Source organism: Poeciliopsis prolifica, unplaced genomic scaffold (genome assembly GCF_027474105.1).
Source record: "Poeciliopsis prolifica strain line A6 unplaced genomic scaffold, Auburn_PproV2 SCAFFOLD062, whole genome shotgun sequence".
Taxonomy (NCBI): domain Eukaryota; kingdom Metazoa; phylum Chordata; class Actinopteri; order Cyprinodontiformes; family Poeciliidae; genus Poeciliopsis; species Poeciliopsis prolifica.
The window spans coordinates 680875-704177 of record NW_026562437.1 but is presented as its reverse complement, the minus strand read 5'-3'; the positions used below and the strand labels follow the sequence as shown (position 1 = coordinate 704177).

General features: G+C 37.5%; 1 protein-coding gene across 1 annotated transcript; it reads right to left on the bottom strand.

The window, feature by feature from the left end:
* Positions 1-754: 754 nt before the first annotated feature.
* Positions 755-8229, bottom strand: LOC129379932 (type I phosphatidylinositol 4,5-bisphosphate 4-phosphatase-B-like). The gene is made up of 7 exons (XM_055060883.1): positions 7959-8229; positions 5963-6144; positions 4961-5067; positions 4382-4493; positions 4247-4299; positions 4056-4146; positions 755-3474 (listed from the first exon to the last, which is right to left on the bottom strand). Exons 1-7 carry the CDS (start codon positions 8050-8052, stop codon positions 3331-3333), a joined length of 783 nt encoding a protein of 260 aa, XP_054916858.1. The 5' UTR covers positions 8053-8229; the 3' UTR covers positions 755-3330.
* Positions 8230-23303: the final 15074 nt, after the last annotated feature.

Here is a 23303-nt window from a genome sequence, read left to right as displayed (position 1 = left end):
AACAATCTCAACATTTCCCAGTTTGTTGTAGCAAATCTTCAACTTTTCAAAATCTGAAATTTCCCCGTTTTTGCTTGAAATTGTCAGATTAAGCTCTAAATTTGTTTTTTTGTTCTTTTGTTTTTAAACAATCCTATTGCCCCACTGCTTCCAAAACCACACAGCCATGTTTTGCCGATACATTAATATTTTCCGTGTCTGGAAAATTACCAAAACTTTTAGAACGCAACCCCAGAGAAGTTGCTATGTTGCCATTACCAGGCAACAGAGCTTCATCAGATTATCAGCGTCGTCAGTGTTTTTCAAGGAGCTGTGCAATAAAATAATGAAATGAAAAACAGAAAACAAATGGAGCAATATTATAAATATGAAGTTGCAGCCTGGCGCTTCAGATCTTATTTCTTGCTTGCTGCTGACCTCTTGTGGTTACAAGAAGTAAAACTCTAGTAGCCAAGAGTTACAAGTTACAAAAGTGTTTTTTGCCACTTTATATATATAGTAAGATGACATTAGTAAATACAGATAACCTCCTGCATGCACTGAAATTAATGATTTGATAATATTTGTGTCTTTGCAGTAGAACAATTTAAATTGAGTTTGCATAAAAAGTCATAAATATTTAAAATAATTAAATATCTTAAATACAGATTATATGCTAAATGTATACATTTATTCTTCTCATCAATTTCTTTTAGAAATATATACTTTCTGGATTTAAAAAGTAATAATAAAAAAATGACATTGAGCCGAGGACTTTGTTAAAGGTATTACTTTGTTTCACGATATACAAAATAAAGCATCCATCCACCAAAAATACAGTGAGAACCGTACAGGAGTAGTATTTCAGTACAATGTAGTAGTGCAACATGACACAGTCAGCAGGTACATACAGCAATCAAACACAAGGGGGCAGCAGAAACTCCTGAAATATTTACATTTTCACAGAGACATTAGCACTTATTTCCACACATTAAATTTAATCAGATTCAGATCAGAGTTGAACTTTCAAGACGAAAGTTGACTGAAATAAAATCTGACAAGTTTGATTTTATGGATAAACAAAATAAAAAATAAAATAAAAGCACAAATAAATCAGATATGTTCAAAATCCCTGTATGAGATGAATCTGGTGTCTACATGCTAATAAACACAAGATTATAATTAACTTAAAGATTCCCAAAATCATTCACCTATAAATTATCCTTCTTATTTACACATTAAATAAACTGAATTAAGATATTTTTTACACTAAACTGAGCAAAGGCCTTTCATTGGTAACAAAACAAGAATTTACTTAATTCCTTCTAATCTGCGAATAAATCAATTTAAATGGTTACATTAAATAAACAATGCCGCTGAAGTGAAACACATGTTTCTTCGAATGCTTCATATTTTACATTTTCTGTTTATTTAGGCTTCATGAGGTAAAATATTCTTGACATCTTCTTGTTTTAGAAGAAACCATAAATTACTTAAACACATTAAACCTTCATTTATCAGTTCAAGTTTGACTGTTTCTTTAAAGAAGTCAACTCAGCTTTTAGATCATTTTTTTATACAACTTCAGATGTTTTTATTTTAAGCTCCAGTGCTAGACCTGAACTCTGTACTGGACAATAAAAACACATTAATATCCTGTTAGTGGGATCAATTTGAGCTTCGGTTTTAGAGACGTTTCTATGCCAAGTGGTTTCTATAAGAGCATTTATACTTTAAATTAACTCCCGGTAAAAAGTAAAGCACTAAAACATCAATTTATCATCAATATGTGTAAATCTGTAGACAAACGTTTGTATTTGGGTTGGTAAAATTGAAATGACGGCATCAAATAAACTATTGTTTTTATGTCCATTGAAAACATGTCAGTTCAGCAAAACATCAGTTACTTCCTGTTTTCATTTCATTTTTCATCGTATTTTCTAATAATCCGGCAGAACAAAAATCCTGATTCATCCATAAGTCAAAAGAACCAATCAGAGGAATCTCACGACTTTTACACAAAGCAGGCTCAACAGGTTTAACGTTTCTTCATGTGATCCGAGTTCATTAACATGAACAGCTGAGATATGAGAAGATTTTACCATCTTCTGCTTTCACTTAGAGTTGGGATTAGATCCCAAATGAGTTCATATTAAACAGAGATAATCCTGATACCAGTTTATTTTTATCTGTGGAAGAAGGAAAACTGGAGGGGAAACAATGTGAAACTGATTAAATTCATGATCAATTTCTCCCTAAATCTCATGTCGATTTGATATTTGATGTTATTTTAATGGATTAATCTGATTAAAGGAGGTTTAAATACACCATTAATTTGTTGTCAAAACACTTTAGAAAGTAAATAAAGTCCTTAAAGCTGAAGGAACTTTTATTTAAAATTAGATTTTTACATATTTGTTAAAACTTTCTCCATGTTGTGACAGTTTAATATGAGACAGACAATCTGTGAAAAGACAGATTTACCATTGCTGTCTGGAGAAACGCGCTCGTTCTGAACAAAAACAACAAATCAGTGAGGAAGAGGGTCTTAGCGCTGTTAATCAACCTAGTAAACAAGCTGCTAAATGTTTTAATGGTGGAAAAACAGCTTCCTGTTACAGGAAAATGTTTATCCACTGTCATTAGTTACCATGCTAACTGCCCTTCGCATTCAACACCAGGCTATGCTAGATGTGGCTTAGCAGAGAGCAGCACACGGAGGGTGATTGACAGCACTGACAGGTTCAACAAATATTTAAAAATACATATATATTGTATAAAAGTTCCATATTGCAGCTTTAAAAGGAAACTACAAACATGTTACATTTTATGTAAAAGTATTAAAAATCATTCTGACTTGTGGAAATAAACTTCTTACAATGTGATCCTGGAGAATTAAAGATAAACCTGATGAAATTTTTTTTGCTGTAACGTGATTTAATTTGAGAAACCAAAAAGTTAATTTGTGGTTTCAATGAACCAGCTTCCATAAAAAAAACCTCTAAGACACAAGAAGTTACTTTAAAACGATGTTGATCCTGTTTTGTAGTTCAGATTCCTTTCATTTATTTATTTTAATACTTTTCAAAGTTGATGACGGCAATAAAATAGAAAATGTTCAACAAGATCTCAGTGTCGTTTTTGGACAACTAGCAGCTTTTATTTTGTTAAACCCATTATAGCACAAGAAAGATATTTTACTCTAAATTCAGTTAGTTTTCCCTTCCTGTGTCATTTCAAGGTTACCACACCCACTCTCAGACCGTTTACCACTTGTCTTGTGTGATCCTGATCAGGTACTTGATCTGCGACAGGAACCGACGTCTCCCTTTCAGTTCCTGAACGGCCTCTCTATGTGATGTTGGACACGGGGTCGCTGATCTTAAAACACCTCCAGTATATGGTTCTTATCAAGGTAAAAACGGCTAACAGAATCAGCAGCACCCACGACACGTAGATGCCCTTAGAGTGCTGCGCCGGCTTCCACGTCCCAACCTGAACACAAACACACACAGATTTGTTCAAGTCCTTTCAGACACGTGCAAATAAAAGAGTTTTCTGAAGCTGTGTTGACTTTGAGGTTCTTCCCAGAAGAATCTGTTCCTACAAACAAGATCTTTAGTTGTTTTTCAGCATATAATGCAACTGAAATATAGTACATTGACTGGGGACATCCAAAAGTTAACATTTTAGCTCATGATGACATATAAAGTGTAGCTGAGTACTTAGTTTATGATGCTACATTAGCTCACAATAGCATATTATATGTTGATAAGTGATTATATGATTGTGCCAACATCACCATTTCAATTATTGTTAATTTTTTCAATTGTTGTTGAGCATTTTAGCTCACATTAGCATATTACCTTCACCTTTTTGCTGGTGTTGAATATTAGATCAATGATTTAGCATGCAGAACACAGTTAATGTAAACCAACTTCCTATATTCCTTTTCTTATTTAGGTTAGTATAAATATCTCAAATTAAAGAAATGCATGATGAGAACTATCAGAATGTCATTGTGTCACAAATAAATCCATCTTTACCAGAATAGTTTAACACAGATAGAAACTCACCAAAAGTCCAGCGGTGGACACTGCCAGAACAACAAAGAGCAGAAAACACAGCCAGCTCCTCCTCCTCGGGTATTGCTGACCAACTGAAGAACTGATGAACAAAAAAGGAAAAGCATTTTATTTTAAAGCAAACCTGATTGGGTTGTATGGATCTGTCTCTCAAAAATGCAAACAGCTACAGAAATGCTTACACTTTTCGGCAGTGTGGACATCGGGCCAAAGTCCGATCTGAAATCTCCGTCCACTGGAAGTATGGAATAAGAATAAAGAAAAGATCAATACCAGTGTAAATACATGTGCAGCCTGTTGCAGTATTTGCCATTTACCAGGAATGTGTTGGCACAGTGTCCGCAGATGACTCTGAGTCCGACGGGTTGGTGGCGCGGTTCTGGACTGTCGCTGCCAATGTGGACTGGTCCCAGGTTGATGATACGCTTACTGCCCAAAAAACATAAATACATTTTAAAAAAGCATTTAGGAAACCACTAACTTAAAACAGCTCATAACATAATCCTCTAACATTTCCAAACAAAACTTCCACTGTTTTTTAGTGTTTTTTTTCTATCTATCTGCATATATTCAGTCATATTCATTTATTTGGTTAGCTAAAAATGCTAAGCTATTCACATATGCTAATACTAAGAAGTAGGCTTACATAAACTAAACCTGTTCTGTATGCTAATGGCAGCTAATAGAAAATAATTGGTTTAAAATGTAACTTTAGAAAAAATGCTGAAGCTAATCTCGATATATAGAGTCATATTCATCATACTGGCTTTGGCATTTCTGCTAAATTTGCAATTTAGACCAATTATTCTCTATTAGCTGCAATTTGCACATAGAACAAATTTCATATTCTAATTTATCTCATAGGGCTGCAGTATTTATTTTTTTCCCAGTCTTACCAGTACGGCCTTGGACAGGCGATCTTTTGGGATGTGACTTTGCAGATCAGCAGACAGTTACACGGACAGCGAACGTACTTCTTTCCAACCGGAGCATTCTTTATCGGCTACAAACAGAAAACAAAAGAAACTTTAAAACAAATTCAAAACGTTCAGATGAACTCTATCTCCATATCTGACAAATACAGATACAATAAACTGCCCCAGGGCCACAAATGGCCCCTTTACTGCCCTTTGGACATCCCTGCTTTACAGGCTTAAATTATTCAGACCTGAACCTTCAGTGTCACATAAAGACGGTTACAAAGTCGGCCTTCTATCACCTGAAGAACATTTCCAGGATTCAGTAAGATCTAGAGAAACTCATCCTTGTGTTTATCTTCAGTTGCACTGATTACTGCAGCAGTGTCTTCACAGCTCTGCCTAAAATCTTGATCAGATCCAGAATGATGCTGCTGCTGGCGTTCTGACTAAAACCAGGACATTAGTTTTAGTCAGAATGTTAGTTTATAGTCCTACACTGGCTGCTGTAACTCAGAAAATAGACTTTAAAATCACTGAATGGCTTAGCACTGCAATACATTAAAGATATGATGTCGTCATAGCAACATTCCAGACCCCTCTGGTTCTGCTCTGCATTGAAAGAACCAGAACCAAACATGCAGAAGCAGCATTCAGCTTCTATGCACCACAAATCTGGAACAAACTTCCAGAAAACTGCAAAACAGCCTAAACACTGAGTTCCTTTAAATGTACATTAAAAGCCAACCTGCTTAGAGTTGCTTTTGAACCATAATCAATGAAACATTGATCAACATATTCAATGTTTACTAATGGAAAAATGTAATGTTTACTGGTTTTCTCAATTGTTAACTGTATGGTGTTTTCTTTAAAAATTTGTGCTTTTATGATGTAAAGCTCTTTGCCTTGTTGCTGAAATGCTCTGCACAAATAAACCTGACTGACTGACAGACTGATTAAACGAGTCTTCCTCGTTCTCACCGTAGCTTCGTTGCAGATGCTGCACTTCACCACATGCTGATGCACCTTTCCCTCCACAGAGATGGTCGTCTGACAGACCCGGCAGCTGATGACCGGCGCGCTGCTGCTGTCTGGACTGCCCTGGGGCGAGTACGGGGGCGGAGCTTCATTGGGCGCCACAAAGCTGGGGAACGGCACTATACCTGAAGACAGGAAGACGATGAAAAGATCCAAACAAACAACAGAGACACTAATAACAGCAGCTTCTAGGGTTAAATAGGGGTTTACATTGAGGCTTTTTGTAGTTTCTTTGGTCGCTTTGTGCAGTGAAGTCGGCTAGTAACTAGTTACATTACAATTACAATTATTGGAGTCGCTTTTTGGAAAAATCTTACTTTTCAGAGTATTTTTACTTCAATGTTTTTTTATTCACCAGACAGAGATACAAGTTTCGTACGTTTTTTTTATATTGAAAGAAAACGATCCGGAAAAATTTTCTCTTGCCTGATTTTGTTATTTGTCATTTGAATTATTTTCAAATTATTTTGTTCTTTAAAAATACCTAAATTTGACACATAATTTTACATTTCAGTCCATCTAAAGATGCCGTTTTCAAATATTACATTACTGATGTACTGATCAGATACTCAGTACATGAATAGACTTTTTACCAAATACTTTTTTACTTCATCTTGAGTCATTTCTTGATCGGCTACTTTGTACTCGATTCAAACTGTGTTGAAGTACCGCTACTCTAACTTGAGTACGACTTTGAGCTAAAACATTGTCATCTGCAAATTTCCCAGCAAACATGAACATTTGGAATGAGATCACAAACATACAGCTTTAATGACGGCAATAAAAGTGTTCAGGATTCAGGTCAGTAAACTATGTCAACCTCACCATTTTTTAGTATTATCTTTCACCCAATCATATATTTTACAACATGAACGTCTGTATGAGTAACCAGGAGAGTCAGCAAAGCTGCTCAAACAACTGAGAGTGAAAGAGGAAATAAAAACACTGAAGTAAGTTTATACATCAGGAACTAAAGAATATACGAAGAAAACCACAGCGTCAGAGTATACAAACTGTTATAATTGGGATAGTTTTATATTTACTGTTATTTTATCTTAGTTTAATTCAGAATATAGGACAAAGATCAGCTGATTGTTAGGCAGCTTTTATGTAAATGTAAAGAATAATTGACATGTTTCCACTTTGCTCTTTGCAGAGCAACATTTGGACCATAATATGCTGATGTTAACTGATTAATTCATCCGGTTATGATGCAGGGTATTGCTCAACACATACATGGTTTGCAAATTGCAAACCACATATTTGTTATGTAAATATGTGGTAGATGCAACATCATGGCATTTGTTTTTTTCTGACTGGAAATCAGAGGCATTTTTCTTCCTTGTAAGCCAGTCAGATGACTGCCAGTAGACAGCAATAGGCAGAGGAGGGGCGAAACGTTGTTTCACTTTGCTCCACACAACTGGAGAAAAATGTGGTCCACACAGGAACAGAACGAACCACAAACCAGGCATTCCTGGTTCCCATTATCAGACTACTGTCATTCACTTCACAAGATACTGTGAGAGGAAATGGAGACTAGAGAAAGTTTGTGTTTTAACAGCTTCAAATGACTGCAAAAGTAGAAAATAAATAAATAAAATATGGACTTATAGTTAATGTAGTGAACATGTGTGTATGTAAAAGAAAAGTAAATATGAACTATATGAACGTATTAGCTAACTTATAAACATCTGAAGGCCATTTTACAAACCTAGTATGACGTCACATGTAATCTTACACATGTGAAACCTGTTTTAGATACGTCTTAATTTCTTCCACTGTGATTCAAACTCTGAGCTAAAACGGCTAAGCTTGTTTACATTAAAGCATAACCAGGGCTAAACACATATGTAAACGTTTTAGTTATTCTAGAGTAAGTTTGTTAGCATTTATCAATGTAGTTTTAGTGGCTAACAGGAGAGAAATGTGTTCGTACTCTGTGGATATCCGCCGGAGCCTCTCCCCGGGAAGAAGCCGTTGGTCGCGTACTGCTGCTCGGGCAGCAGCGGTGACCGCTCCTCGTCCGCCATGGCTGACCGCCCCGGACCCGAGTCTGTCAGCGCGCCCGCCGGAAAGAGCTCTGGAGCGGCCGGTAATCCTCTGGACCTCGATGAAGATTCCCAGGGGGTTGGAAATTAAACCACCCCAAAGGTTTAAGTTCACATGACACGGCGAATATCACCCACTGAATGCGGAAACGACTCGACAAAAACATTCGTCACATGACAGCGGCTTGAGTCACGGTTGTGATTAACACAGGGTAAGGCCAATGAAAACGCGCGCTGTGTGAAAGTGGGTGGGTCTAAGAACGTCCGACTTTGACGGCGTTCAATTTATCGGATTTTACAATTTACACGGCAGGTAAATTAACAGAAACAATAATCTCCATGAAGACGGTGGTGTCTCTTCATCTCCGATCTCAATTAATAATATGAATCCTTTTTAAAATGATTTTTTTCAACATCTGTTGGTTTAGCATAGTCAAAGCGTAGCATATTACTGTATAAAATTTAGTAATGAAAATATCCGAGGTAATGAAATGCAGCAGATCACGTCACTTGATTTACAGTGACGTGATAAACGATTCGCTATTATTGATCATTTATTGTTATTTTTAACAAGCTTAGGTCATAAGAAGAGTCTTATGATATTTTGATAAACATTAATTATTTGTAGCAGAAATATTAAAAATGAAAAATAAACATAAAATGATTTAATTTTGAACATTAATTATTTTTTCTGCTTCCATTTCCAAAAATTAAATAAAATGCATGTTTAATGACTTGTTAAATGTTATTTTTTAGATAAATGCATGTTGATAAATTAAAACAAGTTCAATTATTTCTATTTCCATGGTTCGTTGTTTTCTCTTTTCTCTTCCTCTTTCTACCAATAGACAACTGGATAACAAAAGTCTTCGATCTGATGCTTTGGTCTCAACAACTTTGTTTACAGAGACTTCAGCGTCATTCTTATTTGTTGTTTCTGTTGTTTTGTTTATTTATTTTGGAAAATTAAAATCAATTCCAGTTTCAGTGTTAGATGTTAATTAGAAATTAAAGTTTGTTGATATTTCAGAACATGTTCTTGCATTATTATGCTATTGCCGTTATTTTATTTGAAAATGGTGTCGAAACGACATTATTATTATCATTTATTGTGATAATTTCGGAGACAATTTATCCTCCAACAAAATTTGTTATCGTGACAGACCTACTTGATTATTCCATATCTATTTATATTCTTAGTTTAACATCAGAGTTGGGGTCGCTCTTCTGTCAAAGAAATACAGTTTCACAAATGCAGTTTTTCAATTAAATAAGCAACACAATTAAAATTACATGTGAATACCTTTGTTCATGCAATAAGTTATAAAAAAAAAAGCAACAACAAAAAACACATGCTTTCTATTATCCTCCTACCATTTCCTGTCGTCTTCTTCTTTCTCGCCAGTAGTAACATCCGGTTGTTGATCACATGACTCATGTGACGCAAAAGTGTTTCCTTTACAGTTTTGCGAAAAATTTCGGTACGGCCGAAAAACCACCTCAATTCATCTGATCATCGAAAGAGTTCTGCGACATCGTTGGAACACCATCAACTCGTGTGTGACGTCACTCCTAGGTCCGAATGAACTTTTCCGAGGTAAATGGAACGCAGCATTTACGCGTTCCGAACTCCGACGTGACGCGACTTGAGAAAAAAAAATGGAATCAGGCCGAAAATTTAGAAAAAGTCCCAAAATAGCATTTTTATTTTTAAAACACAATAACAGACATATTAAGATTATAATGTTTGGATATTGACACATCTCGGAATTTCTAGTTACGCGAAGATTTCGAAATTAAATGGTGCCGTCCACTCCTCCATCCAGCAGGGGGCAGTGGTGTCGCGTCGCCGTCCGCTCGGAATTAACCGGGGAAGAAGAACAGGGAGCGCAGCGCTCAAAGCAACATCACGCCTCCTGAACTCAGCGTCTCCATGCTTCTCTCCACGCGAGTTAAAACGCTGCAAACAAAAGGTAAGAAGCTGCAAAAACTTTGCCCTAAAAGCGCTTATATGAGGTTTTTAAAGGTTGTGCACGAATATATTGACATGTCATCGATTTTTACTGTCGTCAAAGCAAACATGTGCGCCAGTGATTGTTTTTTTTTTCTGGAAAGAATCCTCGGAAGTTTGTGGAAAGTTTGCTTTTAATCCTGCAAACAGCAGTCGGTGATTTTCCTGCTTACTGACTTGCTTTTTGTGGGTTTTTGAGACATTTCTGTCCCCCAAATTCTGTTCCCCTCCACATAAAGCCTAAAGTTTTTCCCCAGTTTAAAAAGTGGCTGAAAATCCCCATTTTGCAAAAAAAAAAAAAATATATATATATATTTATTATAAATAAGAACGAAAATAATGGAATGTGCATAAGTTGTATATGCATGAAAAGTTTTAGATGCATGAAAATTTTGATAAATGTCAATCCATATAAACACAGAAACCATGAGGAGGATTTATTTTTTTTATTGCATTTAAGAGTGCTATACAAATTCAGCAACCGAGTTGGGAATTAGAGTATTTTTAGGATGAGATTTTAATATGATAAAATCGAGTAAAGATTTCAGCGAGTTTACACAAACATTAAACAACATCATGATTTTCAGTTATTGTCCCTGCTGCAAACTGAGGCCATCTTCACTACTGTTTTATTAAAGTGAGCAGAGCATTGATATATTGATTGTTGTGGAGAATTATAACGTTTTTGCAGCTCTGGGCTTTTTAGAGAAACAAAAAGCTAACAAGCTGTTAATTAGTTAGGCTATCTGCTCAGGTAGCTTCCCGCAGTCATCTTCTTCACTTACATGATGATTGTTGTTTTTTTTTTTCTTTTTTGATGCTATATCATCTTTAAAAAAGAGAGCATGTTGGAACTTTTTAAGTTTCTACATTATTACTTTCTGTGTTTTAGACTGTAGAAAAATGTGTAAATACCTCAATTTGTGTTTCTTGGGCAAAGGTTGGACACTTCCTGTTAGCCTGTTGATTTACTGTGTGCAGCAAAATGTTGGTAGGATAAGTGCTACTTTTGGGGGGAATTGGATCAAATTTGGTCTCACCAATCCTTTCCTTGGATTTTCAGTAAAATAAATAAGTGTTAGGCAAAGTACGACATGACATTTGAGTGATTTTTGAAACCATAACTTGCTATATTTTTATTTGTATGTATTTTTACTCTGATAACCAACACCTGCATATAAATGTAACACTCTGAATATTAACTTGATTTTGATAAAGGTTTACCCAAGATTTGACCTATAAATGTAATCAAAGGCTACCAGCAGGGGCAGTAAATCTCCCATTGAGAATCAGATGCTCTCTTGTCTTTGTTACTTCAATCGCTGTTGAGTCATTACTTCTGAGTGTGACTTGCCCCTCATCTGCCTACATTGTTAGCAAGCCTGATTTACAGCTTTGCTTTGTGAAAAGGCTTAAAGGATGTGGAATGTAGTGGAAATGGTAAGAAGTAAAAAAAAAAAAATGAATGCATGTTTATTGTAAAATAAATGAGATTATATGCTAAATATGGTTAACTTTAAAAGACATTGAAAAATAAACATACACACATAAAGCTAAGTGGAAATTTTAATATTTTTATGTCAAAAATTACTACAATTCATATAATTCACAAAAATAATAAAATCAGGCAAAAAAAAAAAATCCAAATCAATTTCTTTCAATGAAAAAACTTGTGAACTTTTGTTTTTTCATTCAGTTGGTAGAAAGTCCACATATTTTGCTGAATACTTTAATCATAATAAAATTACTCAATTAAAAGTCTATTGAAAATACTCTTAAAAGGATTTTTTTTTTTTAGAAAGAAAAGTTACTTGAGGAAATATCATTGAACAAATGTTACTAGTTGTTACCCAACCCTGCCTATAACCAACTAAACAACTTTCTTACTACATTTAACTTTATTGCAGACAAAAAGAAAATTGGTATTGGCCAAAAATGTGCTGGTATGGCTTTTTAAAGATGAGTAATCATGGTCAGCCAGAACACTGGAACTGGTGCATCTCTAGTTGATACCTTTTTTAAATAGAATATGTCTATGAGTTTCTAATTATGATTTCACCTGTTTCTGCACTTGTTTCATTTTAGTAACCTACTTTTTTTGTTTTTGCTGTCTTCAGTTTGATGCCTCTGTCTTACCTGCTGAAGGTGAGGTAAAGGAGCGCTTCATGGGCCTAGATAGGCTCTTCCAGGGATTTCGAGGACACACTGCAGCCTGCACTGGCTGTTAAAGAACATTGTTCTTGTTGGTGGTTGACAGCAGAGCTATCTCACCACAGAACTCTTTAAACCTCTGAGAAGCATTACCTTCTTTATGTCTTATCTCATGTACAATCCTTTATCCCCTGGGACACAGAATGCCTCCCAGGGGCAAACTGGTCTCTTCCATGTGAAAACTGAGAGAGATCCTTGGAGAACAACACCAAATGTTGGACCTGAATACAACTTCACCTTCCCTGGAGCGTCTCCTGGGACTCCTACCTCATCTAAGGAAAGAGAAATGAATCCATTCTCTGTGCCTATTAGCAACTACAGGTCTGAAAACTATCTGACAACTTCGCAAAGTACCTTCAACATTCCCCACAGAGAGGAGAGCAAACACCAATCCATAGATCAGTGTGCGTTCTTTACCATCACCCAAAAAGAAACCTTATCCATTTCAGCCCCAGAGATGTCAGCTTCATATGGGCATCAACTCTCGAGCACCAGCTGTAGCTCCTACAACTTTTTGCCAGACCACAAGAGTACGACCGATGATTTCTCAAAATTGGCATCAAATGTGTCTGTTTATGCCACTCGAGCAGAAGATCAAAGAGTTTCTTCTCAACCCAGTTACTCGGACTGTAATCCACAATTGGCTGGGAACATCTTAGAAAATTATGGACTGGAGAAAGCGGACCTGGACGAACTTCTAAATTACTCCGAAGAGCAGACCACTGCCGAGAACTTGCCCTACCTCTTACAAAGCATTCGCATGAAAAAGGCCATGAGGACTGCACCTGGAGTTTGCTCTAACTCCGACTCTCTGACTCGACCCTCTGTAAGCACAACAGGAGTTGATGCAGTTAATTTTGGAAAGCCAGGAATATTGCCGGACAAAATGTCTTCATCTGCTCTTCATCCAGTGACAATGATGAAAAATGAGCAAGCTGCTGCTGGTTCTGCTGAGGCAGATGCTGCGATTGGTAGAAATATTCAGAGGAACTCTTTGCTGATGGATAATTTTCAAACCAGCAGTAAAAAGGAGCCACTCGCAACTTTAGCTAAAATAAAAAGTGGTGATTTAGGTTCTTCAGGTGACCAGAAAGGGTCATTTGTTGCTGTGCCGCCTCCAAGAATCAATCAAACTAGACTGCTTCAAACTCAACCGAACCAGGAGAGTGGAATGACCCGATCCGTTGGTTTTGGACAAACTGGAACGCCCAATGATGAGCCAAAAATGATTATTAAACCAGTTAAACCGTTTGACTGTCCATATACTGGAAAATCTATTACAGATGTTGAGAATACATCTGTCAGGAACATTCACAAAGCAGCTGGGGTTGGTGGAAAGGATGGTAAAGAAGCACCACAGCTAAGGTTGGCAGAGTTAAAGAACAGCAGTTTGGTTTCTTCATATGACCAGAAAGTATCTGCTGGTTTCAACCAACTGAATGTTGTGGCCTTTCCAAAGAGGAATGCAGGTGGAAAACTGGAGACCCAGCAAAACTATACACCACAGTCGATTCCCCAAGATGAAACCAGAGATGCTACATCCAGCGGTGAAAATAAGATTCAAGGGCAAAGATTAAATATTGCAAACTCAATGATGGATCGGCAAATGCTACAGAAAACCAATATTCAGAAAATCTTGCAGATTCTGAAGGATTTGCAGCCTGATGATTTGTCATCTGCTGCAAAACCAGATTCTCAATCACCTTTCATTCCCAAAACGCGACATGTTGAGAATACATCTGTCAGGAACATTCACAAAGCAGCTGGGGTTGGTGGAAAGGATGGTAAGGAAGCACCACAGCTAAGGTTGGCAGAGTTAAAGAACAGCAGTTTGGTTTCTTCTTATGACCAGAAAATATCTGCTGCTGGTTTCAACCAACTGGATGTTGTGGCCTTTCCAAAGAGGAATGCAGATGGAAAACTGGAGACCCAGCAAAACTATACATCGCAGTCAGTTCCCCAACATGAAACCAGAGATGCTACATCCAGCGGTGAAAATAAGATTCAAGGGCAAAGATCAAATATTGCAGACTCTACAATGAATCTGCAAATGCTACAGAAAACCAATATTCAGAAAATCTTGCAGATTCTGAAGGATTTGCAGCCTGATGATTTGTCTTCTGCTGCAAAACCAGATTCTCAATCACCTTTTATTCCCAAAATGCCACATGTCTCGGATGTCGTTCTACCTTCAACAGTTGTATCCAAGACCCCTGCATCTAGTGTTTCTCAGTCTCAGCCAATTATTAAAACAAATAACAATGCTCATGTGCCATCTTCTAAGCCTCAACCTCCAGCCAACACTGGGTTCTCTAAGGATCTGCCATCCCTTGGTATGAGGCGAGATTATGCAGCAGTTATGCCAGGAAGATTTCCGCACATTTGCTCTTTATGTAAGAAAGAATGTCCTCAACTAAAGGTAAGTGTGTGGGGTTTTTTTAGTTATCTGTCATGCATTAAATTGAAAAAATTTTAAATGTCTCTGCATCTCAATTTGTTTTGCAAATATAATGTCAAGACAAGACTTTATTTGTTGCTGTTTATTTTAGGATTGGGTTACCCACCAGACAAGCAACCAACACCACGCGAACTGCAACCGCCTTCGCAACCAGTTAGTACATTTAGCTGTTTTTAAGAAATATTTTAAGTTTTTGAAAGGTAAATGGGTTTTCTGGAGTATTGTTTGTTTTTGATATACACCTAAGAAATAACAAGAAAACAATTTAAATATAAATGTTTAATTTTTCTCCTTTAACCTACAGTGCTGGTGGGCTTTTGAGACATTATGGTATTTCAGAAAAAGTTTACAGTACCAATGGAGACCTTTCTTTGAATGTGCTGTTTTCTTTTTTTTTTTTTCTCCAGATACCCTCATTGGAATGGGGAAATGCAAAGGTAATTTTATTTATTAATTTTTTAAAATATTTCCAACAGTAACAACAAGAACAATTATTTCTCATTGCCAAGTTTCTTTTTTCAAATGATTGATTTGATTCTTTAATTGAATCCCTAATCTTTTTAGGGATTCACTTAAAAGTTCTAAGACTTTCACCCGAGCTTCCCTACATCATCGTTCCCGCTCAAGCAGCGGCACTTGTTCCAGCTCAGGAGATGGCCGAGACAAATCCATCAGCCGTTCGCGTTCCCGCTCTTACAGTCCACGTCATCGGAGGAGCTCAAGAGATAGAAAGAGCAAATACAGCAGTAGATCAGGATATAGCAAAAACAGATCCAGTAATGGCTCCAGTTCCCGTTCGTACAGCCCCATCCGCCACGACTCAAGAGATAGAAAAAACCAACACAGGCTGCCATGGCGCACCTCAAGGTCTAGGACTCGCTCTTACTCTCCACATTATCGTTCTGGTTATCGATCACGTTCAAGAAGCTATGAGAAACGTTCCTCACCAAAGAGAATGAATAAGAAATCAATTTCACCAAGAAGGAGCCACGATCGACGGTTGTCTCGAGGAAGAAGTTGTGAGAGAAGATCGTCACCAAGAAGTGATCGGAAAGAGGGGCCAAAGAGATTCCTTGAGCGCCAGTCGTCCCCAAGAATATTTGATCATAAACGATGGTCACCGAGGAGTGGCTGTGTGAGACAGATGTCCTCAAAAATAACTGATAAACGATGGTCCCCAACAAGCAATGGTGAGCAACTCTCACCCAGAAGAAGTGGCAACAGAAGACGGTCACCAGTGATGAGCCATGACCAACACTCCTCTAGGTCTAATGACAGACTGTGGTCACCACAAAGAAGGACAGATATTAGTACCTACGACAAGCACCGGTCTCCGCCAAGAAGGGCCGACGACAAGCACCGGTCTCCGCCAAGAAGGGCCGACGACAAACACCGGTCTCCGCCAAGAAGGGCCAACGACAAACACCGGTCTCCGCCAAGAAGGGCCGACGACAAATATTGGTCACCGCCAAGAAGGGCAGACGACAAACACCGGTCTCCGCCAAGAAGGGCCGACGACAAACACCGGTCACCGCCAAGAAGGGCCGACGACAAATATTGGTCACCGCCAAGAAGGGCCGACGACAAACACCGGTCTCCGCCAAGAAGGGCCGACGACAAATATTGGTCACCGCCAAAGTACCATGATCGACAGTCATCCCCAAGAAGAAATGATGATAAAAGATGGTCACCAACAAGAAAACGTGAATCATTCCTTGAAAGTGATGAGCAACAATTCCTGTCAAAGCAGAGTGATGAGGAAGCGTCATGTGTCAGGAGAAAACGCAAGAGACGTGCGTCTCCAGAAGGAGAGCCATCCGGTCAGAAAAAGAAGTCCAGCAGTATACAGATCCTAACAAGGCAACTGCTGGAAAATTCAGGTTTGATCTGGAAACATTGTTGAATCTCTGAAGTCAAAGTGTTAGCAATGTCTTTATTTGTAGAGTGTCTCTATAGTGTCCTATAGTAATGCTAACACTTTCTCATGCATTCTTCTCCTTCTAGCTATCCAGTCTGCCTCAGGACGGTCCAACATCAAAGATGTTGTAGATTTAGTGGTTCCTGTTTTACTGGCTGAACTTGCAAAGAATCAGGATTCCTCACAGCCATCATTAGGATTACATTCACAGGACAAAAGAACAAAGGTCTCAACACATTCATCAAGTGGAAGACAATTATCTCCATCTTCCACAAAAATACTGTCCAAACTCAAGCAGAAACATGCAAGATCTTCTAAAAAGACCAAGGTTGGTGTGCATCTTTGAGTTCATCAAGCTAAAATATGTTAGCATTATCGTTCCTACATTTCTGTAGCCTAAATAAATTGCTAAAAATTTGGCTGGGATGCAAATAGTTCAAAATTCAAGGCCTTCAGGTTTGGAGTTGACCATATGTATCGTTGTAGAAGTGGAAATGGAAATGGATCCAATTTGAATTTGTTCAAACCTTTATTTTAAAAAGCTTATTGCGTTTAGTACGAAGATTCAAATGGATCAAATGTAAAAAAAAAGCAGTTGGCTTTTTCCTAAGGACTCAAAAGAACGTTTGTGTCTCTCCCAAAACGTCTCCTTATGACTGTAGATTGTATTTTCACTAATCTGATCCATCTACAATGTGTTATGTTAACAGGAGAAAAGGGTTCTCTCCGTTACCTCACAACATAGAAGAAAACATAAACTGTAAGTTTTGATTATGACTTTATTCAGTTCAATAATTTTATGAATTATGCAGTAACGGTTACCACAAAATGTTTTAAATTTTTCCACTTTAACTAGATGCTGATGCATTCAAGACCACTTCTGGATTAATGTCTATTTGAAAACCCAAATTTATTTTATATCTTGACTTCCACTCGTCCCTCCCCCTTTACACGGGTTTAAAGCTAAACATTTCTGGATAAATTCACTATGAAACAAAGATAAGTTACCATGTCTTTTGTTTTATTATGGTTCTGAGCTCTTAGGTTGTGAATGCCACTCATTCACCCTTTGTTCAATACAAACTACTTAAGGCCTTTTTGGTGGCTGCAAAGTTTGGTTAGCTGTTTGTATAACAGCGTAATATCATGTAAGTTTGCAAGAAAATAAATAATTTTTTTGTTTGACTTCTTAAATGTATTTTTGCTTATCTCTTTGACAGAAGATCTGGGGATACCAAGAAACTGGGTTCATCTGAGAGCTTGGATCTTCTTCCGATAAATACGCTTTTGTCTTTGCATCATAAACTTGTGAAAAAAGCAAAACGTTTATCTTCCAAAGGAACCCACGTCTCCAAATCCAAAACTTCCTCGCAAAAAACGCAGGCTTTGAAGTCCGTTGTGTCGGTAAAAGAGCCGTTGAAACAATTAGTTTCCTTGAGGTTCAGAAGTCTGGAAACAAGCCCTCATTTTGGCCTCCCAAATCAAAGAAGTGGACCGATAGTTTTCAGAAAAGAGCAAGATTTCGAAGCTGCTGTTAAAGAAAAGACCAGAGTTAAAGGGATAAGGAGGATTATTATTCCTGAACCAAATGAAGAAAAGAAAACTATCACCAAAGTAAAGCTTGATTCTTCAAAAACATTTGCAAGTAAACCGCTGAATGAAACTGCTGAATCTGTCAAAGAAGCTAAACTAATAAAAGTTGAAGATTCTTTGGGAAATAAACAACAAACTTCAAATGCTTCACAGCTTCAACTGGTTGGTAAAATGATGACCCCACCAAATCCACTTCAGGCTGAGGAGACAGTCATCAAAACTCAAGAAACCTCGAGCAAAACTTTGCCAAAAGTCCAACAAAAAATGGATCCAGAATCCAAGAAGTCCAAAAGTTTTGGAAAGAAACCTGACACAAGAGACAAACCAGGAGCTCATGTTTTCAAAGAAGACGAAGAGACGCAAGTTGCAGTGAAAGACACAACCAAGGTTGGAAAAATATTAAAGAAAACTGTTGCTGAAGCAAACAAAGGTAAGAAAATGCTCACAAAAGTAAAGGTCAATGCTTCAACAATCTCTTCAGATACACTTCTGGATAAAACTACTAAATGTTCTGGAGTTGTTAAGCTAACACAAGTTGAAGATTCTCTCGGAGGTGAACGGCAAACTTCAAATGTTTCGCATCCAGAACTGAAAAAGACTAAGCCACTGATTGGTAAAGTTGTGCCCAGAACACATCCACTTCAGGCTGAGGGGACGATCGTCAAAACTCACAAAACCTCCGACAAAACTTTGCCAAAAGTCAAACGAAGAATGGATCCAGATTCCAAGAAGTCCAAAAGCCTTGGGAAGAATCCTGATTCAGGTGGCACAAGAAGCAAACCAGCAACCAAAGTTTTTAAAAAAGGCAAAGGCTCTCAAGTTGCAGATAAAGACAGAACCAAGGTTGGAAAAATGCTAAAGAAGACTTCTGCTAAAGCAGTGAAAGGGAAGAAAATGGTTGCCAAAGTGAAAGTCAAGGCTCCAAAAACATCTACAAAGAGAAAGCTGGATGAAACCACTAGATGTCTCTCAGTAGGTAAAGTGGGAAAACTTTCAGAAACGGCCTTTGGAAACTTTAGTAAACGTGATCAAGGAAACGTCAAAGAATCTGATCCCTCCCTTTCTGTCTCAGTTATTTCATCCACAATGATGGAAAACAGTCCAGGGGATTGTCAGATTTCAAAACCTGAGATTTCTAAAGCAAAGACCTTACAATTTAACACCAATGAAAGTCTGCTACAAAGCAGCCAAGAAGAAGAAGAAACTTCATCTGAGGACATAAATCTGTCTTCCAAGCTGCCGATGTCGGAAGATCCCTCTGCGGTTCGTCAAACCCTAAAAAAAGACAGTTCTGAAATAAAGGTTGACAAATCTGCCTTCCTTTCAAAAGACACCACTTGGCTTGTGAAGGCAAATGTTTCAACAGCTGAAATAAGAACACAAACAGAAGTTATTACAGATGGTGATGCGATAAGAAGAAAAATGGATTTTCTTGAGACCAAAGGAGATGAAGTGACCGCTACAGATGCCTCCCCTGCGAAACCTGGACATCCTCAACCGGGCAGTGAAGTTATCACCACTGCAGATAAACCTGCTGATCCAATGTTCAGTCAACAGACAACAACTCAAGAAACTCCAGACCTGGCAGCGCCAAACGTGAAGGCCAATCACAAGCAGCTGGAGGTTCAACCGCAGTCTGCAGGAAGCTCTGCTGAGCCACATTTTGATGCATCGCAAAAAACTGAAGGGGACGACAAAAGTTATCAAAAAGGTATGTTTCAGATGACTTGTTTGTATTTATTTTCCACCATATCAACCAGGTATGTTGTGAGTGCTTGAATTAGGCAATTTAAAGTCATTTATACTACTAGAAGGAAAATTAAAGCAATAAACATTAAAAACAACATTACGGTGTCAAAGTACAGAAAAACAATGACTGGTTTAAAAACCGACGACACGTTATGATAATCCACTCGTCATTAGTCAGTGGCAACTTTTAACCAAACGAGTTTAACATTGATTTGAAGGAACTCCGTGTTTCAGCATTTTTGCAGTTTTTTGGAAGTTTGTCCCGATTAGAGGAGCTTAGAAGCCGAATGTTGGTTCTGGTAATGCAGTGTAGAAATCTAAAGGCGGGGTGGCAGCACAAACTCGGCCCGGGGGCCACAAAAAGCCATTTGACACCCCTGCCCTAAAAGATTTTAGAGAGAAACAATCCACTAAAATCTTTTTTCTTTTTTTTTCTTCTCTCCACAAAAATAAAAATGATTCACTCAAATGTTATTTCTGTGATGTTTAAAATTGCTTGTCCTCTGTGCTTATAATTTCTCTTCTGAAGTTGATGTTCTGGCCCAGAAGAACCCGGCCGCCTGTTTTCCAAACGCAGCAGCTGCTGCTCCGAATCGCGTTGAGTCCTCAGTGACGGTTGGCGAGAGGATTGGGTGTTACCTGAAACTACACAATTTCAGTAAGAAACCAGTTTGTATTTTCAAAAAAAATACAGAAAGTTTTATTTTTATTTTTAATGTTTTATTCTTGTTTTGATCCTCCTCTAGAGTGTTTTCCTGCAGGAATCATCCTGTCATCCAAAGTAAGATTTATTTTCTCGATTTATTTACCCTTTGGCTTTTTAATGCAGCTTGTGGTATTGAGGAAAATTATCCTAAAGCTTGATTTGGTACGTGAGTCTGAATCAAAACATTGAGCCAAATGTCTTTTTTGTCCATGTAAATGATCTAAATTAATCATTAAAATTTCAAGTGTTTTTTAATTTTAACGTTTAGCGTTTTCTTCAGGTTTTTGCTTTCTCAGCTTTTATATCAACCACTTTTTCTTTCATTTTACTCTTTTCTTCCAGCCTTACGCTCTCAACTCGACTCTAGTGCTAATAACAAACCTTCCTGTGGACTACGACGGCTCCTACACTGAGGAGGAAGTTGTAAGCGTGCTCTGTAAATTTGAGTTTCAATACGCCCACGACAACATCTACGTCATCCCTCAGACAGGCATGGTAAGCACCCGGCTGTGTTTCTGTGTTGGGTTGAAACTCAGCATAAGCAAAGTGAGCTAAATGTTTTAAATGTTAGCAATAGCGTTAAAAAACCAAGCTATGCATTGACTCTGTTTGTGAATATTGGCTCATGTTACTAGTCGAGTTCTGCTTTTTTTTTTAAAAATGCAAAATTCACATTTTGTACAGTTTTTGTCCTATTTGGGCCTGAACTGCTTCTAAAATCAAAAAATTACTCAGTTGATATTTTGACAGATTGATTCGAATGTCTTCCATCATCGGCTGAAAACTGTACTTTGGTTATTATTGTCTCATGTATCAACATAGGATCAAATTGTAACAAATTAGTGTTGAATTTGTAAAAGGTATAATATTTTTATTCTCTTTTTAATGGTTTTGTTTTCTGACACTCTTTCAGGCTTTTGTGCTCATGCCAAACGTGCGGTCAGTAATTGGCCTCGTCTTCGCTGCAGTGCACGGCCATCTCTCTTTCAGGTCGAGGAAACTCTTATTGCAGATCGTGGAAACAGACATGTTAATGACACCGGTAAGCATTAAAACAATTAAAATGCTTCCCCTGATTCCTGTCAAACTACATCTAATATCAAACATTATACCCCAGAAATAGCCTAATAGATGCTGTGAAGTTTTATTTTCACTCTGTTTTTGTTCCAGCTTGGATTTTATAAATCTCTCATCGGCATAACGCCTCTCGTAAGTAACCCAAGCATCCTTGCATGGCTTTGTTTCACTGCAGCCTTATCTAACGCTACTGAACTGTCTAGTTTTGCTTTTCATTGTTTGACCCTGAAAAGCAAGAACACCCTTGCTTTGTTTGGCATCAACATTGCATTTTCCAACAAATCCAACTTGTGAAAATATTTTTTTAAAGGAGGATAAGATATGAAAACTCTTTGACACTTTTTACTGGGGCTGTACAATATATCACAAAAAAGGACAAAAAGGACATTTTTCATTTCACGCATAACGGTGAAAGAAGAAGAAATGGCAGCTAATATTGTCACTGCAATGTTTACAGATGTTCTGCACAAAAACTTAAAATTGCTCAATTAGACATTGAAACTTATCCAAAAAGAGGTTAGATCAGTGTTAGTTAATTGTCAACAATTTGGCGGCTGTATTTAAGACATTTGTTGAAAATTTCTCTAATTTTTACTTTGCGATAAATTCATCACAGAGTTGGGGGTGGGAGGGGGGGGAATTAAATGTCAATTTATACTAAAATCATTCAGCACTACTTTTTTTTTTACGAAAAGACGAAAAAAATAAAACGGAGCAGTTGACTCAATCCGAGTGAAAAAGACGGATTAACAACGATGCTAATAATAAAAATGTATTGGATGCAAGAAGGATGATTAGGATAAACAGACTGTTTTGGGAGGTCGGTGAGGAGAAACCTTCTCTCTGTAGAAATGACATGAAAATACAAGTTTTATCTGAACCAACTATGATTTAAGATCCGGGATGAAACACCACCAGTAAAAAATGGAGGAAAAGCAGATGTATGTGGTTGTTTTCATGTTCTTCTGGGTGTCGCTGACAGAACATGAGAGACGATGGAACCAGTATAATCTACATCCAGAACATTTCCCCAAGCGACATCACTGATCTCAGGAAAGCTTTGAGAAAAATCTGTCATGTGAGAAACTTCCTGCCTCTGCTCAACAAGGTATTCAGTTTAAATGTTTATATTCAAATCCATGTAGAGAAGAGGACCTAGTGGGTTTATCTCTGTTTTTTTTTAGGTTTTTGTCGAATTCGAGACGGTTTACGATGCAGATCGCCTCGGCGTTTGGTGCAGCCTGATGAGGCTGGGTTTTGTCCACACGATCAACAGGCTGAAAATACCAAGAAGCTTCAAGAAATCACAACGTAAGGACATAAATGCTTAAGCGTTGATTGAAATGTGCAAAATGTTTTAATTTCCAGGTGTTTTAAAGAAACAAAGGCATTAAAAAGTAGAAAAACAGGAAAAAAGTTATTTAATGAGAAATGTTCTGTCATCTTTTTTTGTCATTTCTGGCAGTAGTAACATCCGGTTGTGACTCGTGTAATGCTGCAAAAAAGGTTT